This window comes from Ceratotherium simum, chromosome 39, assembly GCF_057802395.1.
Source record: "Ceratotherium simum simum isolate JZ-2026a chromosome 39, ASM5780239v1, whole genome shotgun sequence".
In the NCBI taxonomy this organism is placed as follows: Eukaryota; Metazoa; Chordata; class Mammalia; order Perissodactyla; family Rhinocerotidae; genus Ceratotherium; species Ceratotherium simum.
The window spans coordinates 12,226,109-12,249,712 of NC_141938.1; the positions used below are offsets into that span (position 1 = coordinate 12,226,109).

Consider the following 23,604-nt stretch of genomic DNA (forward strand, 5'->3'; position numbering starts at 1 on the left):
CCTCATCATGGAGGGAGGGTGGACAGAGCGGGAAGGAGACTGGAGTGGGAGTGGGTCTTAGGAAAGGACGACCAGCGGGTCTCCTGGCTGGATTCTGGTGCGGGGCCTCGGCCCACTGTCGCTACCCCAGCCTCAAAGCCCAAAGCCAGGTTAGTCATCACTTCAGGGTCTGGAAGTCGGGGCAGAGCTTTGCCCCCCCTCACCCTGTCTGGCTCGACATCCAGGGCTCAGAACCAGCAGAGCCCCTGGTTCCCTGGACACAGGTCATCTGGGGCATCCCCAGCCAGAGAGTCACTTTGCCCATGAGGAAACTGAGGCACAGAGCAGCCCCGCGGCCTCTGGTAGCTCTTCTCCAGCTGCCCTTCCTCCCTTGACTCTGGTCCTCCTTGGTTTGGGCGCCAAGAAAGGCTTGGCTCAGCCCCTGGCCCCACATTGGCACTCACGGGTCCCTCATCAGAGCCAGTCAGGCCTCCCAGGGCTTCCTGAAGGCTGGGTGGTCGGCACAGCCATGAGGGGCAAGTCAGGCCTGGCCCCAGCCCAGCCCACGTCTCACCTCCCAGGGCCCCGCTGGGCTCCGAACATTCTCTGAACCAGAGCGAGAAAGGTGTGAGCCAGGGTGAGGGCCGGGCTCCGGGGGCGTGGAGGGGGGCTCTCAGCCCAAACGGAGGGGCTCCAGGCAGACCCACAGCCTGCCCTAAAAGTCCCCCCTCCTGTTTTTAAAACCGATCCAAATGCTTTTAATTTGCCCAATTTTTTTTTCACAGTAGTCTTTCTAAAATACATTTTACAGTTTATTTTTTTCAATAGGTAAAACAGACTCGGGCCACAGATTTGAAAATATACCAAAGGGTGTTCAGAAAATAAAAACAGCACCCCAACTCCCCCACACTCTCTAGAGGCCGCCAGGCAGGTTGTTTCTCTTTCCAGCAATGTTCTATGCCAAAACAAACATGTCTGTATATTTTCTTTTTCCCTACAGAAACGATCTCCTAATGTCCCTGCTGTTTCGAAGACCTTAGTCTGGTTCCCTCGTAACAATACATCCTGGATTTCTTCCTGTACAGTCAAGAACTTTCTCTTGCTTTTTAACGGCTGCATAATATTCCACCCTGCAGCTGGATTGTCTTCCCCACAAAAGTACGTTTCCCCATCCCAGCTTTTTTTCTCCTGTAAATAGTGCAGCCATGAAGAACCTGTTACAAATGTCATTTTGCATGCGGATGAATATACTCACACCCTTCCTGAAAAATTTTTTAATTAATAAACTATTTTTGGGGGCCGCGTGGCTTAGCGGTTAAGTGTGCACGCTCCGCTGCTGGCGGCCTAGGTTCAGATCCCGGGCACACCCCGACGCACTGCTTCTCCGGCCATGCTGAGGCCGAGTCCCACATACAGCAACTAGAAGGATGTGCAGCTATGACATACAACCATCTACTGAGGCTTTGGGGAAAAAAAGGAGGAGGGTTGGCAATAGATGTTAGCTCAGAGCTGATCTTCCTCAGCAAAAAGAGGAGGATTAGCACGGATGTTAGCTCAGGGCTGATCTTCCTCACAAAAAATAAAAAACAAAAAAAAAATAAATAAACTTTTTTTAGAGCAGTTTTTGGTTTACAGAAAATTTGAGCAGCCAGTGCAGAGCTCCATAGACCAGCTCACCGCCCCCCCCCCCAAGGCGCACAGACAGTTTCCCCTGCTATTAACATCGGGCGTTAGTGTGTTACTTTGGTTACAATTGATGGACCCAGATTGATACTTTGTTATAGACTCAAGTTCACGGTTGACATTAGCGGTTGCCCTGGGTGTTGTGCATTCTGTGGGTTTATACAAATGTATCGTGTCGGTATCCACTGTTACAATATCAGCCAGAGCAGTTTCATTGCCCTAAAAGTCCTCTGTGCTCTGCCTGCTCATCCCTCCCCCCTCCACCCCTGCCAACCTCTGATCTTTGTACTGTCTGCAGAGCTTTCCTTTTCCAGAATGTCCTATAGTTGGAATCACACCGTATGTGGCCTTTTCAGATGGGCTTATTTCACTTATTAATGTGCATTGAAGGTTCCTCCGTGTCTTTTTATGGCTTGATAGCTCATTGCTTTTCTGCATTGAATAATATTCCGTTGTCTGGATGCCCCATAGTTTATTTCCTCCCGCGGGACATCTTGGTGGCTTCCAAATTTTGGCAATTATGAATAAAGCTGCTAGAAACATTCCCGTGCGGGTTTTTGTGTGGACCTAAGTTTTCAGCTCCTTTGGGTACGGACCAAGGATTGTAACTGCTCGATCATGCAGTAAGAGTGTATTTAGTTTGGAGATGGGCAGGAGGCTAGATATGAGCTGGGAGCAAGGTCACTCCACCAGGGGCAGCATCCTAATAACCGGGCATCATCTCCTCAGACGTACAGCGCTCCCCTCGACCCTGACGGAGGGCAGCCCCCAGCCTCATTCTACCCTCATTTGTATTGTGATTTTGACCCCCCTGTGGCGGATCACCCCCATGACAGTTCCGGAGATGCTTACGTAAGGAAAAGATCTCCCCCTCCCGATGTGAGGGGGGAGACAACGCCCCGATTGGCACACATTTTTTCCGAGACCCTCACCCACCCCCGGACCCGACCTTCCAAAACCACCGACCACCGCAACTTTGGTGCAGTAGCTCCCTCACGCCTGCCCGCCCCTCCCCTTGGGGGTGTCCTTTCGCTTTGCTCATAAATCTTCCTCTGTTAAAACTGCTGTGTGTCCACTCTCAAATCCTTCTGTGTCTGTGGACCGAGGACCTGGGACCCCACCGCACCGAGCTGGGCGGTGCCAGTGACATACTTTCTTGGCGAGCCAGCCAGGAGGCTTGTGGAAGACAGAGGACTTGACAAACACCAGGACGCCTGGGACATTGACAGGCGACCTTTGCCACATCCATCAAGTGTCCTCCCTCGGCCCTCTCAGCCTTGAGAGAAATTGTGCCTCATCTACAGTCTGAGGTCCTTTGTCTGAGCCTAATGTCCTTTTGGTCCACATACTCATATTGTCTTTCTCTGTTGGTCGTCTTATACCTGAGACAAGGGCAGTGCTGCATCCCAGATCGCCCGTCCTCAGGCCTCTGTCTGCCTCTGTCTGCTAGAAACCATGTCTCATCACCAGCCCCCTGATCCCATGCTCTACGGCTGGAATCATACTTTCTTGGATGTCTCTTTCTGGGGGTTCTTGGGCCCTGATCTACTCCCTGCCCTGTGTCGCAGAGCCTGTCTGCCTGACGGGGACAAGGGTTGCGTTGTGTGTTGAGGGTGTCTGACGGGGCCCAGAGGATGCCCCTGGCTCCAGCAGGTCAAAGACCCCACAGTTGGGGAATTCACCCTCTTGACGATTCCAGTCGGACATCTTTCCCCGTGTTACGTTGAATACACCACCAGAGGCCCGTCGTTTGTAACTTCCCCGAGTTGGCTGTCTACCAAAACTCTGCTTGTCAAATGATATTGATGGACACGTAGATCCGTCCTGAACGAGGAGGACCAGGGATCCCACGTCGAGCTGCCCTTTGCGTCCACCAGATCCTCACAAGGGCGACAGAGGAGGCTGACTGGCACACGGGCCGGGCCTTAAACCACGAGGAAATGACGTCCCAAGGGATCCTCCTGGGGACGAGGGGACTCATCAGGGGCCACACGCTCTGGGCTGTGGGACAGCGCTCCACACCCTCCCGGGGCCCAGCGGAGGGTCGGATGAGGGGGATCCCCAGATAGCAGGCATCCCAGGGAGGCTATTTTTAATGGGCACGCACTGCCACACCTTGGTCGGACCAAGGTGCCCTGGGTTCGAGTCCTAGGGTTACTGCGCGGGCACCGGGGGATGCTCTGGCAGAGCAAAAGTTTGGGCAAGGAGACTAGGATGCTAGAGTCCTGGCAGCCCAGGAAACTCAGACGCCCCAGTCCAGAGAGGCTCGAGCAGACCACTCCCCTCCTTCTCCCACAGGTAAAGACTCACGACTCGATGGGGAACCAACCCTCTATCCCAGCCGGGTCACCCCTAGGTTGTCTCCTGACAACGTGGAAGTCTCTCCCCACGGACAGCCTTAGGAAAAAAAAGTGCATTTTCTTCTGGATGGAACACGGCTTGGCCGCAGTGCTCGCTGGGACATGGGGAATTCTGGCCCCTCAATGGCAGCCTCAACTAGAGTGCAGCTAGACTTGTTCTGTAGACACGAGGGTAAGTGGTCCGAGGTCGCTTATATACAGGCCTTTATGGCTTGAGGGAGGACCCCACCCCTAAACCCATCAAAATCATCCCGGCTCAAACCACTGAGACACCACCCCGGCCACCGACAGGCCCTCTGGAGTACAAACCATCCCAGCCTGCCTCTGCCCCTCCTACAGCCCCTGATGTGCCAAGTGCCATATGCCCCCTGCAGGACGTCCCCAATCGCAGGGGGACATCACACGGGTATATTCGTCCTTCTCCCTGTCGGAGCTGAGTGCCTGGCAAGAAAAGTTGGGCAACTACTCGGAGGACCCCGAACGGTTTAGGGAAGGGTTCCAGGACCTAGCCCTCTCAGTGGGTTTGACTTGGAGGGACGTCACAATTCTTTTCGTCCACCTTGCCACCCCAGAGGGAAAAAAACATCATTTTCAGGGCAGTGCAGACCTACGGGGACCAACAAAATGCCCTACGTCCTGCTCTGCCACTCGGAGCAGCCGCATGCCCCCTAACCGACCCCGGCTGGACCTACCAAGCAGGCCAGCTAGGGCCAAACCACATGAGACTCATGATAGCCTCCCTCCTAGAGGGCCTGGGCCGCGCCATCCAACGGCCAGCCAATTTCAATAAGCTGGGGACAGTCACTCAGGGCCCCGAGGAAAACCCGGCCTTATACCCGGAGTGGCTCTCAGAAATGCTCCGCAAATATACCAACGTAGACCCGGCTCCCGGGCAGGCGCCATTGTCCCGGCCACTCATTTCCTCAACCAGGCCTCCCCAGACGCACGGAGGAAACTCCTAAAGCTGGGGTTGGGGCCTCAGACTCCCGTCAACCAGTGACGGGATGCAGCATTCCAGGTTTTTAACTCGGGGGACCTGGCGGAAGAGGCAAAAACCCAACAGGCCAAACCTTCAGCCGCTGCAGTATAGACTCCAGGCTCCACGGTCACAACCCCTGGTGGGCCAGCCCACCCGCAGAGAGGCCCCTGCTTTCCGTGCAGCGAGCATGGCCCTTGGGCCTGCAGGTGCCCCGAGCGACGGGGCCGTCGAGGGGATCAACCCCCGCGGAACCCATGCCCCAGCTGTGGAGAAATGGGCCACCGGAGAAGGGACTGTCCCCGTTCTCGGAGGAGGAGGGGACATGGACCCTCCATGGTGGCGCCACGCCAATGAGGGTGCCCGGGGCTTCATCAGGCTCCTGCGGCCACATTTCCTGTCACCACAGCGGAGCCACGGGTCAAGACGAGAGCGGCCAACAGGGTGGTTGACTTTCTGTTACACGTGGGAGCCTCATACTCGGTGTTGCAACATTCACCGGACTCCCTGACTAAAAAAACCTCTGCCATCATCGGGATAGATGGTGTCCCAACATCTTGGTTCTTTACTGAGCCCCTGCTGTGTGCCTGGGGTGACCTACTTCTTAGCCACAGCTTCCTACCTATCCCTGAGTCACCGAGCCCCTTATTGGGCCGGGACTTCCTGAGGAGCCTCGGAGCAGCTGTGCGCCTGTCGGGGACCCCAGGGATCTTTTTGGCTAGTTTGTGCCCGAGAGGGGAGTCTCTCTGGGTGATGTGCCCTCCCCCATCTACCAAAGGGTACATCCAGACGTTTGGGAGACTGGGACCCCAGGGTTGGCCATCAAGGCCGCCCCAGTCTAAATCTCCCTCAAAGACCCTACCAGTTTCCCCATAGGCGGCCTTATCCTGAAACGGCCAGAGCCCGGGAAGGACTCCAATCAATCACAGACCAGTTCCTAAAAGCAAAAATTCTAATCCCATGCCACTCCCCCTATAACACCCCGATCATGGGAGTCCCCAAACCCGATGGAAGGTGGCGGATGGTACAGGATCTTAGAGCAGTAATGAGGCAGTGGTCCCTCTCCACCCAACTGTCCCAAACCCGTACACCTTGCTGGGTCGAATCCCCAGAAAGTTCTACCCCTGCTAGCGGTATGGTCCCAGGAAACATCCCAGAACTTCCCATGCACTGACTTGACCCCCATACAATTACTCATCCCAAAGCGCAGTCCTTCAGCTCGTCTGCTGAAACACCTCATCTCCTGCACCTGCCAGGGGTCAAGCTGTTGCTACAATCTCACCTTCAATCTCTATGGTTTCCGGGCCCCGCCCACTATCTTCCCGATAACCTTTGACAACTCTAAGCCCTGCGGACCAAATACCACCCAGTGATGTCCTGCCTCCCGTCTATAGAACGATGGAAACCAACATAAGCCGCCCCAGAACAGATGTACCATCTGGCAGGGCAGCTTCCAGATCGGTGGCGAGTCTACTATGTGATGAGAATAACACCCAATTCAGGGGACCGTGCACCGTGGGCCGGCTGAGTCCTCAGGGACTGGGGATAACTATCCCCGACAATACCAAACCCAGACCTGGACCAGCAATTGGACTACTTCTGGCCAGAGCTGAGCTGCCCTGGGTATGGCAGCTCCGTGGGGCGGATTTATATACCAAGAATCAACTATAAGAAACCTCACCCGGGCCTTTGAAAACCTGGTTATAAAGACAGGACAAACCCTGCAAAACATCGAGGCGTCCCTAGACTCCTTAGCACATGTTGTCATGGATAGTAGACGGGCGTTAGGTTACCTCCTCGCTGAGCAGGGAGGCAGCTACGCAGTAATTAACAAAACCTGCTGCACTGACGTCAATAACTCAGGACAGGTTGAAACCAACATCCGAGCAATCTATGAAGAGGCATCCTGGCTCCATAGCATAATCAGGGACCAGCCCCCAATCAGATACGGTCAGCGATCTGGGGTGTCCTTCCACCCCTCGCCTGGTTTCTCCCTCTCATAGGACCATTAGTTTGCATTCTACTGCTTATCTTTGGACCCGATCTTTTAAATGTCCTAAGTGTATTTCTTCCCGCATAGAGGCCATGAAGTTCCAAATGCTGGTCCAGCCAGCTGCTCTCCCTATGGTGAAATACGCCTCTCTCCAATAGCGTGCCTCTCCAGGAGACCCCTGCATGCAGCTGCTCAAAGATTTTGCCGGGAGACCCGGGACAGAGCCCCATCTATGGTGGAGACCCAATTCTAGGTCCGCCCTGCTCCCAGACAGACCAAGAGGATACTCGAGACCCTGGCACGTCGCCCCCTTTCAGCAGGAAGTAGCTAAAAGAGAGGCTCCGTGTCCCATTCGGCTGAAGGGTTTCAGGGCATTGAGACCTCTTGAGGGGAGGATGAGATGGGCAGGAGGCTAGATATGAGCTGGGAGCAAGGTCACTCCACCAGGGGCAGCATCCTAATATCCGGGCAGCAGCTCCTCAGACGTACAGCGCTCCCCTCGACCCTGACGGAGGGCAGCCCCCCGCCTCATTCTATCCTCATTTGTATTGTGGTTTTGACCCCGCTGTGGGGGATCACCCCCATGACAGTTCCGCAGATGCCTATGTAAGGAAAAGATCTCCCCCTCCCGATGTGAGGGGGAGACAACGCCCCGATTGGCACACATTCTGAGCCCCTCACCCACCCCCGGACCTGACCTTCCAAAACCACCGACCACCGCAACTTTGGTGCAGTAGCTCCCTCACACCTGCCCGCCCGTCCCCTTGGGGGTGTCCTTTCGCTTTGCTCATAATCTTCCTCTGTTAAAACTTCTGCTGTGTGTCCACTCTCAAATCCTTCTGTGTCTGTGGACCGAGGACCTGGGACCCCACCGCACCGAGCAATTCAGGTGAGGAATTCCCCGTTTTTACAGATGGGGAAACCAAGGCTCAGAGAGGGATAGCTACTTGCCCAGGGTCACACAGCAAATGAGGGTAGAGCCAGGGCCCTGTGACTGGCTCCGGAGCACTTCCGCCTTCTGTGTCGCAGGCCCTGTGCTGGCCGCTGGGGACACAGTGGTGACCAAGACAGACCCACTCTCCTCCCCAAGGCTCAAAGTCCAGTGGGGGAGATGGACATGTGACCAGGCAGTTACAATGGGGTTACACAGGCAGAGGGGGACCCAGAGGAGGCACCTGACCCGGCCTGGGTGTCCAGGAAGGCTTCCTGGAGAAGGGGGTGCCGGAGGGTGTATAGCAGGGAAAGAGAGTCACCCATCAAGAGGAACAGCATAGACGATGGCTCAGAGGTCAGAAAGAAAGGGGCGTGGCCGAGAGCACTGCTCTGGCTGGCAGAGTCCTGGGTTCCGGCCCCAGCTTGCCACTGGTGGCCAGTCAGCCCCTTGTCTGGGCCTCAGTTTCCCCTCCTTGGGGTGGCTGTGAGGATTCAGTGAACTCCTGGCATGTGGGCAGCCTGGGGCAGGAGGAAGCTGGGCGTGCAGAGAGCCCCTGCGGCTGGGGTCCCGGGCCCAGGAGGAGGCGGGGACGGGTCCAGGCGTAGAGATACAGTCCTGGTCTCCTGTCTCGATGTGAAAGGAAATGGCGGGGTGCAGTGGGGGTCTGCTTCCCGCCCCTGCCCCAAATTGGACACTTCCTGCCCCAGGCCAGCCCCTGGGGCACCGGGACCCCCTCCCCGCCCCCACCCGCTCTCTGACCCCGTCAGTGAGGCCGCCTGTGGCGCGAACCTCAGGCCCAGGTGTTCGCTGCCCACACTTCACCCCATGACCCCCATTAAAAATGAATAATGAGCCACAGCAGGCAGGACCCGGAGGGCGGGGGCGGGGACAGAGGGGGTCCCCCTCCCCGTCGCGCCCCGCCGCCCTCCTCTCGGCCCCTGGGAAGCTCATCAGGAACCACCTTGCTGGAAGGCCATCGGAGCCAGTGAGTGTTAGTAAAACAGGGTTCATTGTGGAGCTGAAGTTCACGTTCAGCTGCATTTTATCAGCCAAGCCCGCCTGGACGGACGGCGGCCTCAGTGGTCCTGCCTGCGTAGTGGGTGGATTCCGGATGCCGATCCGTATTGACCAATCAGAGGGACCCTGGCTGCATGGATGTGGGGGGCCTCTGTCAGGTGCGGCCCCCCCTTAGGTGCTGGACCTTGGGGCTCCCAGAGGGCCCAGGATGGGGGCCCAGGTCTGATGGGGAGGTTGAGGTTGCATCTCTCTGCCAAAAGCAATGGACACGTTTTCATTTGGATGCTGAAATTGTGACTCAAGAGGGCCTGGGGGAGAGGAAAGGAGGGGCCCGTGCCTGCCTCCCGCAAGTACCCGCCGCGTGGAGTCTCTCATCTCCCCTGGCCCTCAGCAAGGCCCCGATGGTGAGGGCATAGCCCTTGAATCTGGGTTCGAATCCCGGCTCTGCAGCTGGTGAGTGTGGGATTGTGAGCCAGTTGTCTCTGTGCCTCGGTTTCCTCACCTGTAAAATGGGCTAATGCTACTAACAATAATAGTACCCGACCGTCGGGGTTGTTGAGAGGATTAAATGCATTCACATATGCGAGAAGTTTGGCCTGGCACATAGGTAGCACTCACTTAAGTGATGGCCGGGGGCCCCGGGCTCCCTCCCGGCCCCAGAGGGAGGGGCTGAGCGGGAATCGGAGGCTAATTTTAGCCCTGATGACACCCCCTGGCCGCCTGCCTTGTGCAGACATCCTGAGCCAAGCAGGAGGTTCAAAGCGTCCCCCACCCCCCAACCTCTGACATCCAAGAGCCTGTTTATTCATTCCTGGCGGCCGAGCATTCCTCGCCTGCCTGCGCCCGCCACCCGGCCCACTCCCCACCCCGCGTCGCCCAGAGTGGGGACCACCTCACCTGGGGCCCCTCAGAGACAGCCCACGGGCAGGAGCGGTCAGGGTGGGGGGCCCGGAAGAGCACGGACGAGAGCCGCTCCTGCCCCAAAGTCTGTGGATAATTCTGAGTCAGATTCCAGACTCTGTCTGAGTGGACGCGCCGATGCCGTAATTTATTCAGTGTCTGTTTCCTGACAGGTCCTACTGGGGTCCCCACGGGGATCCCAGTCTCGGGGGAAGGCAGTGACAAGCCAGAAACAGACAGAATTGTTGAGCGTGCTCAGTGCTGTTCATTCATTCCTTGGTTCATTCATTCATTTGTTCGAAGTGTGTTTATTGAGCCCCTCAGCGGGTCAGGCCGTGTTCAAGGTGCTAGGGGCTCAGCGGGGAATGGAGCAGACCAAGCTGTCCCGAGGAGCTGACATTCTGGTGGGGGGACAGCAAGAGGCAAGAAATGATGCAAATAAGTCAAATGCGTGATCTGGTTAATCAGCAGTGTTCTCTCTGGAGGAAAAGAACGCCGGAGAGGGAGGGAGAGTGCCGGGGTGGGGGGCAACTTGATATAAAGTGATTCGAGAGGGAAAGAGAGTTGAAGGAGCCGTGTGGGTATCAGGGGAGAGAGTCCCAGGCAGAGGAAAGAGCATGTGCAAAGGCCCTGGGGTATGAACAGGGAGGAGGCACATGGGGCAATGCAGCAGGACCCCTGGGCTTTGCCTCTGAGATGGACGGGATCATAGCAGGGTCTGGAGCAGATGTGAGATGCGGCCTGAAATCCTCCCATCCAGCTCTACCCTTGCTCCGAGGTCAGTCCCCAGCACTGATACCCTTCAGGCTGAGGGAGAGGCCAGAGGCTGCAGCTGGGTCGAGGACCCAAGTGGCTGCAGGTGGATTCCAACTGTAAACGAGGACTTCCGGAACATTCTGAGAGCCTGGATAGGGGGAAATTGCTGCGCTCTGGAGAATGCCAATGGGAACGGAGGATGGGGGATGCAAATTCCGGGCGCATCTTCCGCACGCACGTGGCATCTCCATATGCTCCCCGCGGGCCCAGGGCCCAGGGCCCAGGGCGCCAGCATGCCTGGCTCTGTTTTTGGCCAGCGGAGGGACAGGTGTCTCAGAAAACTGAAAAGCATCCTCTGAAAACAAACCCGAAAAATCCACGCTCTTCTATTTCCCTGTCCCAACACATCTTCTCCGAATCTTGCAAAACACCTCCCCTGGCTTTTCTGATGCGGAAACCACCACGTACAGGCTCCACAAAACCTTTCCAGGGGAGAAAAAGGGCCTTTTGTTCCCGGGTCGCGAGTCCCTGCAATGCCGCGGGACGCACCTGTAGGCGCGATTGTCATGTTTGCACACGGTTTTGCAACGGGCTTTTTTCCACTCGGCAATAGATGGCCCCACAGCTTTTATTTCCAGAAATTGGAAGATGAAGCGTGTCCAGACCCCCGCCTCCTCGCCCACCACCGGCTGAAATTTAAGCCACATAACCCCGAGGTGCTAGGGCCGGGCAGACCCCAACGTGCCAGGGGGCCGGGGTGGAGGAAGCCTGGGGGCGGCCAGGGCGAGGATGCCAGGTTTCTGTCACTTTGAGCTTCCTTGACTCCCTCTCTATGAGGCAGCCCCCAACGAAGGGCAGGGAGAGGCTGCGTTCTTAAAAATAGCATGGGGGGGGGGGAAACTGAGGCCCAGGGACCCAGGCCTGTGTGTTTCCAGCCCCTGCCCACAATTCTGTCCTGCAGAGACCCTGCAGGGTTGTGAGAGGATGATCGTGACATCCTGGGTCACCTCGGTGCCCGCGTTGGCTCCGTTTCGCAGACAAGGTGACTAAGGCCCAGAGAAGTCATGTAACTCACTTATGGTCACACAGCTGCCGGAGATCAGAGTCAGTTCCCCGAAGCTCTTATGGTCAAGAGCTCTGAGGTCAGACACACGACCCCAGGTTCCAGTCCAGCTCCAGCACTCAGGGGCTGCAGGTGGATTCTGATGTTAAATGAGGACTTCTGGAACATTCCGGAACATTCTGGGGGTGGAGGAAATTGCTGCTCTCTGGAGAATGCCAAGGGAGACTGAGTTGGGGGTGGGGATGAATTCCAGGCACTCTCTGAGCCTCAGTTTCCCTGTCTGCACAGTGGACGCTCGGGGATCCCGTGATGCCTTTGACTGGGGCCCAAGAACGGAGGAGGCGCCAGCAGGTGAGGGTGTGGGAGGCCTGTGCAAGGCCCGCCAGTGACCCTGGGCCTGAGCCAGCCTCACCAGGCCCATCGCTCACCTGCCACCCACACCACACACCTGGGGCCCCTCTCCCCACCGCTGGCTCTAGGCCAGGGGACTTGGGAGGCCGATGCCATCTCGTAGGGTGGGGCCGGAACCCCTCATCCCTGCGGTCACCGCCTCCAATGATCTGACGCCTGACAACTGAACAGCTCGCTTTTTCTCCCTCTTTCTGGAAGTTTCTCTGAGGCTCAGAGGGGAACGGGAACCCTCCTGGGCCAACATTGGGAGATGCTGGGTTGCCCCCCCGGTACCCAAGCACCATCCCCACACCCCCATTGCCTCGCCGTGTGCCCCAAATCGCACCTGTGGCTCCCTTCTCACCCATTGAAGGCCAGCGGCCCCCTGCCCACCTCCTGAGCCGCCAGCTGTCCCTTGGCTCACAACCCTGAGGCCCCAGGAGGAATAAAATTTCCAGCAGGCTGGCAGCTCCATCACCCACCCAGCCCAGGCTGAGCGAGGCGCTGGGGGGTCCAATGCAGGCAGACACTCTAGCTGGGGGGCGCAGGTGGCCCCCCTCACCCTGCACGCTGGTCCCAGCTCGTCCTGAGCCTGAGGGAGGGGGCCCCCAGATCCCCCACTCTGGGCTCTGGGCCCAGCTCCCTTCCAGGGAGGCCCTGCCTGGCATCCACCGGGCAAGCCTCGCCCAGAGAGGGTGAGGAAATCCCTCGGGTCACACAGCAAACTCAGGATGACCACCAGCTCCCTCTGGCTTTGGGCAGGGGGTGGTCTTCTGACCCGCAAAGCCTGGACCCCAGGGGCTGGCGGTTGGTCCAGCTGCACATCCCAAGACCAGGAAGCCTGGGGTCAGATCCCAAACCCCCACCCACACCCCCATCCCCACTTCCCAGCCGTGTGACGCAGACAGAGTCAATAGGCTCTGAAATAAAATTGTAGACAGACTAGGTGGTTTGAGGCCATAAAACTAAACGATGGGAGAGACGGTGTGGCAGGTGGCCTCCCGGGGGAGATGGCACTCTGAGCAGCAAGAGGTCACGGGCGGGGGAGGCTGTTCTGGGCGGAGGGAACCAGTGCACAGGGCGTGGGGGGTCAGGGTGCAGGTGGGGTCAGGAGCGCAGCGGCTGCCAGGAGTGGCATCGGGGCCAGGATGGGAGCCGGCTTGACCGCAGTGCCAGGTGGGGCGGTCTGGGTGGGGAGCAGGTGACCTGACCCCTTAATCCCTGTTCCTTGCCCTGTTAAACACTCAAGCTTCATCGCCAGTCCCTGTGCGGTGACAGGACTCGGAGGGAGAGATGTGGTGGGGGGCAGAGTTACTGTGCCCCTAATGCCCCCCAGGACCCCGATAGCCAACTTCTCCTTCTCTGCGGCTGGGGCTCAGCCAGGGCCGGGGGTCACTCGGGGTCAGGGCTCAGTTACTGACCGCAGGGCCACCATCCCTGAGGCCAGCCCGGTCATCCAGCCTCCCGCTGCCCTGGGGGGCCGAGGTATGGAAACCCTCTGGGGCTCGGCTGCTCCTGCCCCAGCCCGCACCACGCCCATGACCTGGGGACGGGTGGCTCGAGCCCCCGGGGACCACAGGCATCTGGGGGTCCTGCGGCGCAGTTGTGTGGGGGGATCCCCCGTGGACAGCGCCCAGCTGGCTACACGGGGACGAGTGGATCTGAACCAGAGGGCCCAGACGCAGGGGGAGGGGGCAGCCCCGGAGGCCGCCCTCTTGCTGCAGTCCCTGCCCCTTAGGAGCTGTCAGGCGGAGGCCTCCTGGAACCTTCCTGGTCCGGCCGCAGGGCAGATAAAGCCCAATGTCATAGAGGGGGGAAACTGAGGCTCCGAGAGGGGCAGCCACTAGCCTCAGGTCCTCAGTGGGTAAAAGGCAGGACCAGGGTCCCAGCCCAACACGCTTGCAGACACAGCCAGCCAAACTTTGATCACAAATGTAGAACAGGCAGAGCCCTGTGGCCCTCCACTAGAGACCTGCTTTGGGGTTTTTAAATCCTTGAAATACAACCCAAGTTCTTACTCTCTCTTCCCCACTCTCTTGCTCTCCCAGCTTTTCTGTGCTCATGGGGCCATCAGCCCAGTGGGGGAAGCGACACAGTGTGACCAGAGCTCTGATGGGGGACACACAGGCAGCTGTGGGAACCAAACAAGAGATCTGATCCAGCTGGGAGGGCAGGGGAGGCATCTGGGGAGGCTCCCTGGAGGAGGTGTCTACATTGAGCCCTAAAGGATGACTAGGGATTAACAAGGTGGCAGGAGGCAAAGGGTGTTCCTGGCAGAGCAGCTTGTGTGCCTGGAGACTCCTCAGTGACCTTGAGATTCCAAGTGACGTGTGACAAGGAACTTCCCATCCCTGGACCTTGATTTCCATGTCAGCAGGGCGGCTGTGGGAAGGCTGAAGGCTTGACCATCAGGGCTTGGCCGTGGGCCCTGGACACAGTGACACTGAGATTGACAGCTCCACGAGTTATATTTTAACAAGTCACCAGATCGTTCCACCTGCCAGGGAGTGAGCCATGAGGAGATTCGGGGCGGCCTCCTCTGTAAAGGCCCTGCCCTGGGAGACCCCCAGCCTCCTGGAACCTTCGCCGGCCTGGAACTAGCTGGACGCCCAGATGGTGGGACTCCGGGCTGTGGGAAGCGGCCTCGGGGAAATGATTTCTGGTCTGGGAAGAGGGCAGCGGTGATAGCTGAGGTCTGCACCTCGGGCTCTGGGTTGCCTGCAGCAGCCTCCTTCTCCTCCGTCTCCCTGCCTCTTCTGCCCCCCGGTAGCCTGTCCCCCACGTGGCGGCCTGAGAGAGCATCTCAAAACAGGAGTTGACGTGGCATCTGCTTTGCTGCAAGCCTCGCATGGCTCCCTATCGCCCTTGTGTTCAAGACTCCATCACTAACCACGCCAGACGCGGCTCAATGTGGCCTGGCCTCAGCACCAGTCCTGACCTATCTCCTGCTCGTGGACACCCAGCCTTACTGCATTTCCTCCAATTCCTCCATTCCTCGCTGCCTCAGGGCCTTTGCACAGATGGTTCCCTCTGCCTGGAAAGCTCTCCCCTCGTCCTTTTTCCTTGGAGAACGCCTCTGGGGCCTTAGCTCACAGCTCACACATCCAGGAAGTCCAGACCAGGTCACACCTTCCTCAGTTTTGTGCAAATAATGCTCTTATGATCATTTATGAGTTTCCTTATGTGTTGCCCATCTCACTTGCTTCCTGTACTATCCCTGGGGCCTGGCACGTAGCAGGTACTCAAGAAATGGGGGTGGGATCTGGTGGAAGCAAAGGAGGGAAGCTTGAAATTCTGCCCACCTGCCCCTCCCCACCCCCCCAAGGAACCCCTGGGGCCCCTTGCCGCCCCATGGAACCCAATTTGAGAAACAGCGACTTCAGTCAGCCTGTTCGCTTTATGGATGGGCAAGTGTATGCCCAGGGCCAAGCCAGCCTCGGGGCTGAAGATGAGGCCAGGACAGTGCCTCCAGTCCCCAACTTCCTACATCGCCCCCTCTGGTCTTACAGCAGAGATTAAGGGAGCCCCAGAGTTTGCTTTGGGATAGTGCCCGGGATCCTGGGACAGGACACCCTCAGTCACCTGATGGCAGGGGTGGGGACTGGTCCCAGCCGTTTCCACCTCTAGGCTCGCTTCCTTCTCCTCCCAGATCTGGCCTTGTGCACATCTTGGGAGTCCAGCTGGGCCTCGGTCCTCCACCTTCCGGGCAGCTTCGCGCTGCCCCTGTCCCCAGGTAAGGCCTCTTGGGGCAAATGTTCGCCCTCCGGGCTGCACCTCCCTCTCCCCCTGCCCCATCCTGTTTGCGTGAATCGTGGCACCTGGGGCTGGCGCAGGACACACAGCCGAGGCTCCACCAGCTTGTGGGACAGACTAGAAGTCTGCCAGCAGCCCCCAGTCACAGGCAGGGGTCTTTCTGGGTACCAGGCGGACCAGAGGAGGAGTGGGGTCAGGAAATTCTAATTTGCCAAACCAGGGGGAACCGAGCGTTTGTCTCTCTCCCTGCCTGAGTTAGAAACCCACCCTACCGTCCCTCATTCTCCCAACTTTGGCTTCTCTCCCCACCCCGTCTGGTGGGAAAAGACCTGAGATGCACAAGGGGCTTTTTTTGTTTTTTATTTTTCTGATCTGTGTGGTGCCCCAGCACGGTGACGTTTTTCCAATCCTTTTCTAGGAAAAAAGATCTTGGGTTCAACTTGGGTGGGATCTCAGGCCTGGCCTCCCATTCCCCATCCCCCCAATCTGTGCTCCTCAACATCACTGCCGAGGGGCTCATGTCTCCTAGGAGAGGCTGCCATAAAGCCAGGGCCCGTATGGAACAAGACAAAGTATATTCATTTTAATTACGTCTACTAATTTATTAACCTTTTGTGCAGGAACCCGAAGCCCAAAGGCACGAGGTGGCTTGGGGTCGAAGTTCAGTCTCTTTCCCGCTCGTGCCTCGGGCTGCCTCCATGAAAGCCTGTCTTTTGTTTCTTTTTTTAATTATTTTATTGAGGTCACACTGATTTGTAACACTGTGTAAATTTCCAGCATACGTTATGATGTTTCAGTTTCTGTGTATATTGCATCCTGTTCACCACCAAAAGTCTAGTTTCCATCCGTCACCATACACATGTGCCCCTCTCCCCCTTTCGTCCTCCCCCCACCCCCTTCCCCTCTAGTAACCACCAGTCTGTTCTCTGTATCTATGTGTTTGTTTATCTTCCACATATGAGTGAAATCATACCGTTTGTCTTTCTGCATCTGGCTTATTTCACTTAGCATAATACTCTCAAGGTCCATCCATGTTGTCACAAATGGCACAATTTCATCTTTTTTTTTTCTGGCTGAGTAGTACTCCATTGTGGATATGTACCACATCTTCTCTATCCGTTCGTCCCTTGATGGGCACTTGAGTTGCTCCCACACCTTGGCTCTCGTGAATAATGCTGCAGTGAACATACGGGTGCATATATCTTTTTGAATTAGTGTTTTCACGTTCTTTGGATAAGTCCAGCAGTGGACTAGCTGGATCGCATGGTATTTCTATTTTTAATTTTTGGGGGAATCTCCATACTGTTTTCCATAGTGGCTGCACCAGTTTGCACTCCCACCAGCAGTGTATGAGAGTTCCCTTCTCTCCACATCCTCTCCAACACTCGTTATTTCTTGTCTGCTTAATTATAGCCATTCTGGTGGGCGTGAGGTGATATCTCATTGTAGCTTTGATTTGCATTTCCCTAATAACTAGTGATGTCGAGCATCTTTTCATGTGCCTGTTGGCCGTCTGTATATCTTCTTTGGAAAAATGTCTGTTCATAGCCTCTGCCCATTTTTTGATCAGATTGTTCATTCTTTTGTTGGTCAGTTGTGTGAGTTCTTTATATATTTTGGAAATTAACCCCTTGTCAGATATATGATTTGCAAATCTTTTCTCCCAGTTGGTGGGTTGTCTTTTCGTTTTGTTCCCGGTTTCCTTTGCCATGCAGAAGCTCGTTAGTCTGATGTAGTCCCATTTGTTTATTTTATTCTTTTGTTTCCCTTGCCTGAGTAGACTTGGTATTCAAAAAGATGCTGCTAAGACCCATGTCAAAGAGTGTACTGCCTGTGTTTTCTTCTAAGAGATTTATGGTTTCAGGCCTTACATTCAAGTCTTGAATCCATTTTGAGTTAATTTTGGTGTACGGTGCAAGATAATGGTCTATTCTCATTCTTTTGCATGTGGCTGTCCCGAAGGCCTGTCTTTTGAGTCTCTTTCCAGAAACGTTGGTGTGAACACCTAATTCCACATCCCACTCCCTGTGCATCACACGAGGCCACCTGCCAGGTCCTCCACTCTGCACTCGGCGGCTCATGCCAGCTCTGCACCATAGAAGGAGCCTGCCAGCCACCAAGGTCATTTTTATAAACAGCTTCCTTGAGATAGAATTTACATCCCGTGCAATTCACCCACTTAAAGTGTACAATTCACTGGCTTTTTCTCTATCACATTATTTTTTTAATTGTGGCAAAATATATATGACATAAAATTTACCATCTTAACCATTTTAAGTGCACAGCTCAGCGGCATGAAGCACATTCACATTGTCGTGCAACCATCCCCACCATCCATCTCCTGAACTTTCCATCTTCCCAAACTGAAATTCTGTCCCCATGAAACACTGACTCCCATCCCCTCCCCCAGCCCCTGGCCCCACCGTCCACTTTCTGTCTCTGTGGATGTGACTCCTCTAGGGGCCTCCTGTGAGGGGATCACACAGTATCTGTCCTTCTGTGTCTGGCTTATGTCACTGAACGTCATGTCCTCAAGGTCCATCCACGTTGGAGCAAGTGTCAGAATCTCCTTCCTTTTCATGGCTGAGTAATATTCCAGTGTGTGGATGGACACATTGTGTTTATCCATTCTTCTGTCGATGGACATTTGGGTTGTTTCCAATTTTTGGCTTTGTGAATAATGCTGCTAGGAGCATGGATGTACAAGTATCTTTTCAAGTCCCTGTTTTCAGTCCCTCTGGGTAGACACCGGGGAGCAGAATTGCTGGATCCGATGGTAATTCTAGGTTTAGCCTTTTGAGGAACCGCCAACCTGTTTTCTGCCACATTTCTAATTTTCTAGCTGCCACATTAAAAAGAATAGAAAGATACCAGTAAAATTAATTTTAACGATACAGTTTATCTCACCCAATACATCCAAAATATTATCTCAATATGTAATCAATATAGACAATTATTAATGAGATATTTTACATTCTTTCTTTAATATGAATTCTTGGAATTCTGTGGTGTATTTTATACTGTAAGCACATCTCTATTTGGACACTAAATTTTCAATGGCTAGAGTGAAAAAGGTTCCTACCCAAACAGTAAAGTTATATTTCATTTTTAAAAAATTTTACGCTGTTCAGTTTTTGCATTTACATTTGAAATTTAATAACATTTACAACTTCAGTCCCATTAGCCACACGACAAGTATCAGTAGTTACGTGGGGCTAACGGCTCCCATATCAGACAGCCCAGGTTTAGACCAAACTACTTAATTCCAGAAACTGTGTTATTTCAGGCAGAGGTGAATTTACCATGAAGGGGATGAAGCCTAAACTTCAGGGCCCCCTCAGAAAAGATTTGCTTCCATATCTATAAACAAACACGTGGATAAAGAGAACAGACTGGTGGTTATCAGAGAGAAAGGGGGTCGGGGGAGGGCAAAAGGAGTAAAGGAGCACATGTGTATGGTGACGAATAAAAACTAGACTATTGCTGGTGAGCACAATGCAGTCTATACATAAACTGATATATAATAACGTACACCTGAAATTACACAATGTTATAAACCAATACAACCTCAATAAAACAATTTAAAAAAACAGGAAAAAAAGATTTGCTTCCGCATCTAAGTCAGGACTTGGAGAGGCTCCCAAATATGGAAGTGTCAGCTTCCAGAAAACCTGGATCCGTGGATCTGTGCCAACACAGTGGCTATATTCATTTTTCACAGTTGCGTAGTATTCTGTTGTAGGGAGGGACCTTAATCTGACCAGTCACACATTGATAGACATTTAGCTTGTCCAAAACGCCCTTGCAGGCCTCTCTGTGGGCATTCGGGCCAATCTGTCTGGCCAGAGGGTCGGTGCATTTTAATTATGATTCATTATCACTAGTTCTTTTTTTTTTTTTTTTTTTTGGTAAGGTTTTTTTTTGTTTTTTTTTTTTTGTGTGTGTGTGTGCTGAGGAAGATTCGCCCTGAGCTGACATCTGTGCCATTCTTCCTCTATTTTATATGTGGGTCACTGCCACAGTGTGGCCGCCAAGTGGTGTAGGTCCTCACCCGGGATCAGTACCCACGAACCCGGGCTGCCGAAGCAAAGCGTGTGAACTTAACCACTATGCCATGGGGCTGGCCCCATCACTAGTTCTCTTTCTTAGAAATTCTAGAGAGGCACAGGCTGTCCAACAGAAATATAATGCACTATGGTGTGTACTTAATATTTTTCTAGTAGCCATATTTTTAAAGATGTCAAAGACACAGGTGAAGCTAATTTTAATAATATACCTTCTTTAACCCAATAGATCCAAATTCGTATTATTTCAGTGTGTAATCAATAGAAACATTATTGTGCTATTTTACATTCTCTTTCATAGTGGTGACTGAATCAAATGGTGCAGACAGAGAACATTTCCATGATTGTGGAAAGTTCTATTGGACAGTGCCAGGCTGGAGATCTGAGTTCCACCTGCAAAGTGGGAGAGAAATTTGGGGTTACATCAACAGGGGAGAGTTTGGGCTTTGGATCATAATAGCTCCAGCTGTGTGCACTTGGGCAAGAGACATGTGTCTCTCTGAGCCTCAGTTTACCCATCTGTAAAATGGGCAGCCTCAGGGCTGCAGAACATGGAGGGGGGCAGAGCTGAGGTCCTAGATTTCCGCCCCAGTGGTTGAGGTCGGGGAGGACTTGGTGACCTGCGGGGACAGGAAGGACCCGGAAATGGAGGGAAATCGGTCAGACCATGAGGGACCTGGGGGCTGTCTTTGAGCCCTTATTGCATGAAATTGAGTAAATATAAAGTCAAGTTCACACCAGCATCCCTAAACACTTCCTTCGCTCTCCCACACACCGGCCAGGCTCTCTTTCACCTCCAGGTCTTTGCAGTGGCTGTTCCCTCCGCCAGGAACACCCTTTCCCCCGACTCCTCCTCTACCTGGTGAGCTCTTATACAACCTTCAAAACCCCACCCCACTGTACCCCTCCTCGCAGATGAAGCCCTGGATTCAAGCCTCAGCTCCAGGGCACTGGGAGCATCTTGTAACCAGCTCTGTCTTCTGGGACAGAGTCCGGGCAAGCTGGGAAAGGGCAGGGCCAAGATGGGACGTGAGAGCCACTGGGACCTATCCCACCTTCCCTGGGGACCCCTCCCCAGGTAGAGAGGTCGTGTTGCCTAGTGGTTAGGACAACATGGACTCTGGGGCCAAACTCTCTACGTTGGACTTCTAGCTGTGCTGTTTTCTTTCTCTGAGTCACTTGGCCTCAGTTTTCTCATCTGTAAAACAGGCGCCCACCTCAGGACTCGTGAATATTAACCGGGGTCACCCATGTTTGCCCCCCATGCGTGGGTTATTATTTCTCTTATCAATGATGCTGTCTCCACTCTCCCTGCCTCCCAGCTGCTCTCACCCCTGGATGCACTCGGCCGGGCCAAGATGCAGTGTTCCTGGCGCCACCACCTCCTTGGGCTGTTGGTGCAGATCCTTTTGGCTCTGTGCTTCTTCTCTTACCTGCATGTGTCCTAAGACAAGCCCATATGGCCCCCGAAGTCCAGGGCCACCGCAGCGGAGTCTCTCAGCGCAGCTCCCAGTGAGTCCTCCCAGGGGAACCCCTGCCAGGCCACCCCGGAGCCCCCCGCCCGCCCGCCCCTGCTCCTTCTGCTGTGGACGTGGCCGTTCAACATCCCAGTGGCTCTGTCCCGCTGCTCAGAGCTCTGGCCGGGGACCCCTGACTGCCAGCTGACCGTGAACCGCAGCGCGTACCCTCGGGCAGACGCGGTCCTCGTGCATCACCGAGAGATCAGCTCCAGGCCCCGGGCGCGGCTCCCTCCTTCCCCACGGCCCCCGGGCCAGCGCTGGGTCTGGTTCAACATGGAACCACCTGACCACTGCCTCAATCTGAAGGCCCTGGACGGCTACTTCAATCTCACCATCTCCTACCGCAGGGACTCGGACATCTTCGTGCCCTACGGCTGGCTCGAGCCGTGGCCCGGCCAGCCTGAAGACCCCCCCGTCAACCTCTCGGCCAAGACCGAGCTGGTGGCCTGGGTGGTGTCCAACTGGAGGACGGAATCAGCCAGGGTGCGATACTATGAGATGCTGCGAGAACATCTCAAGGTGGACGTGTTTGGGCGCTCCCACACGCCGCTGCCCAAGGGGCAAATGATGGAGCGGCTGGCCCGCTACAAGTTCTACCTGGCGTTCGAGAACTCCCTGCACCCCGACTACATCACGGAGAAACTCTGGAAAAACGCGCTGCTGGCCCGGGCCGTGCCCGTGGTGCTGGGCCCCAGCAGAAGCAACTACGAGCAGTTCCTGCCCGCCGACGCCTTCATCCACGTCGACGACTTCCAGAGCCCCAGGGAGCTGGCCCAGTACCTGCTGGCGCTGGACAGGGACCCCGCGCGCTACCTGAGTTACTTCCGCTGGAGGGAGACGCTGCGGCCCAGGTCCTTCAGCTGGGCCCTCATGTTCTGCAGGGCCTGCTGGCGGCTGCAGCAGGAGGCCGGCTACCGGACGGTGCCCAGCATAGCCTCTTGGTTCACCTGAGCCGGCGGGACGGGGACCTCGCCTGCCGGGGAGCGCGCCTGCCCACCTGCCGGGGAGCGCGCCTGCCGGGGAGCGCGCCTGCCGGGGACCGCGCCTGCCGGGGACCGCGCCTGCCGGGGAGCGCGGGGACCTCACCTGCCGGGGAGCGAGCCTGCCTACCTGCCGGAGAGCGCACCTGCCGGGGAGCGCGCCTGCGGGGACCTCGCCTGCTGGGGAGCGCGCCTGCTGGGGACCTCGCCTGCTGGGGGTTTGAGGGCTCACCTGCTGGGAATCTCACCTGCTGGGGACCTTGGTTGCTGGAGATGTCACTTACCTGGGACCTGACTTACCGGACATCTGTGTTGCCAGGAATCTCGGCTCAGGGGACCTTCCTTACCTGCGAGGGCTCCCACCTGCTGGGGACCACACCCACCAAGGCCCTCGGCCCCTGGGGAAGCGGCCTTGGGGTCCCGCCCACTGGTGACGGTTTTGGGGGATGTGCTGGTGATCACAGCCTGTGGGGATGTGGGTAGACAATATTGGCTCCATTTTCCAGATGAAAATGCTCCGAGAAAAACTGATGTGTCTTTCCTTATTCTAGAACCATGGTTCTCACCCCAGGGCAACTCTGCCCCCAGGGGACACTCGGGGATGTCTGGGGACCTCTACGGTTGTCGCGACTGGGATGCGCTGATGGCATCGAGTGGGTGGGGGCCAGGGATGCTGCTCAACAGCCCGCAGTGCCCAGGATGGGCCCCCACCACCGAGAATGTTCCAGCCCCGATGGCAGGAGCTAGGAAACCCTCGACGTGAAGCCCCTCAGGCAGTGCCGGGAGACCACGGCTCAGAGGGAGCGAGGAGCTGGGGCCAGGCTGTCTGGGGGTCCACGCGGGGGAGGGCTAGCAGAGGGGACGCAAGGATGGAGGAAGGGCAGGGACCGCCCCTCGAAGGAGGGCGAGGGGCGAGAGTGTGCTTCTGCCATGAGCGGTGACTTGGAGGGTGCCCTGCTCTGAGTGTGCAATTCCGAGTGTGCACGAGACTGAGCCTGTGAGAACGTGGGCCGGGGGTCTGTGGGTGATCCTGTCTGCAAAGCCCCGTGCGGGTGGCAGTCTCTGCACCCTGTGAGTGTGAGTATGTGTGCGTGTGTGCATGTGTGTGGCGGGCTCTGCTGGGAATCCCAGCCCCGGGGGTCTGCGGGGGCAGCTCTGTTTACGTTCCAATTCTCCCAGGGCTGGGCCCGCGCCTTGTGGTTGGGATTCTGGATCTGGGGGGGAGATGGGGAGGCT

The 23,604-nt window shown here is 55.9% G+C and overlaps 1 protein-coding gene across 1 annotated transcript; it reads left to right on the top strand.

Annotated features, from left to right (window-relative positions):
* The first annotated feature begins 5,188 nt into the window (after positions 1-5,188).
* Positions 5,189-22,348, top strand: LOC101396502 (3-galactosyl-N-acetylglucosaminide 4-alpha-L-fucosyltransferase FUT3). The gene is given in 7 exon segments (XM_087425949.1): positions 5,189-5,357; positions 11,950-12,012; positions 12,632-12,746; positions 13,388-13,824; positions 15,701-15,784; positions 20,669-20,730; positions 21,191-22,348. Coding segments are annotated over 7 exon segments (2,079 nt in total). The 3' UTR covers positions 22,340-22,348.
* The last annotated feature ends 1,256 nt before the right edge of the window (positions 22,349-23,604 follow it).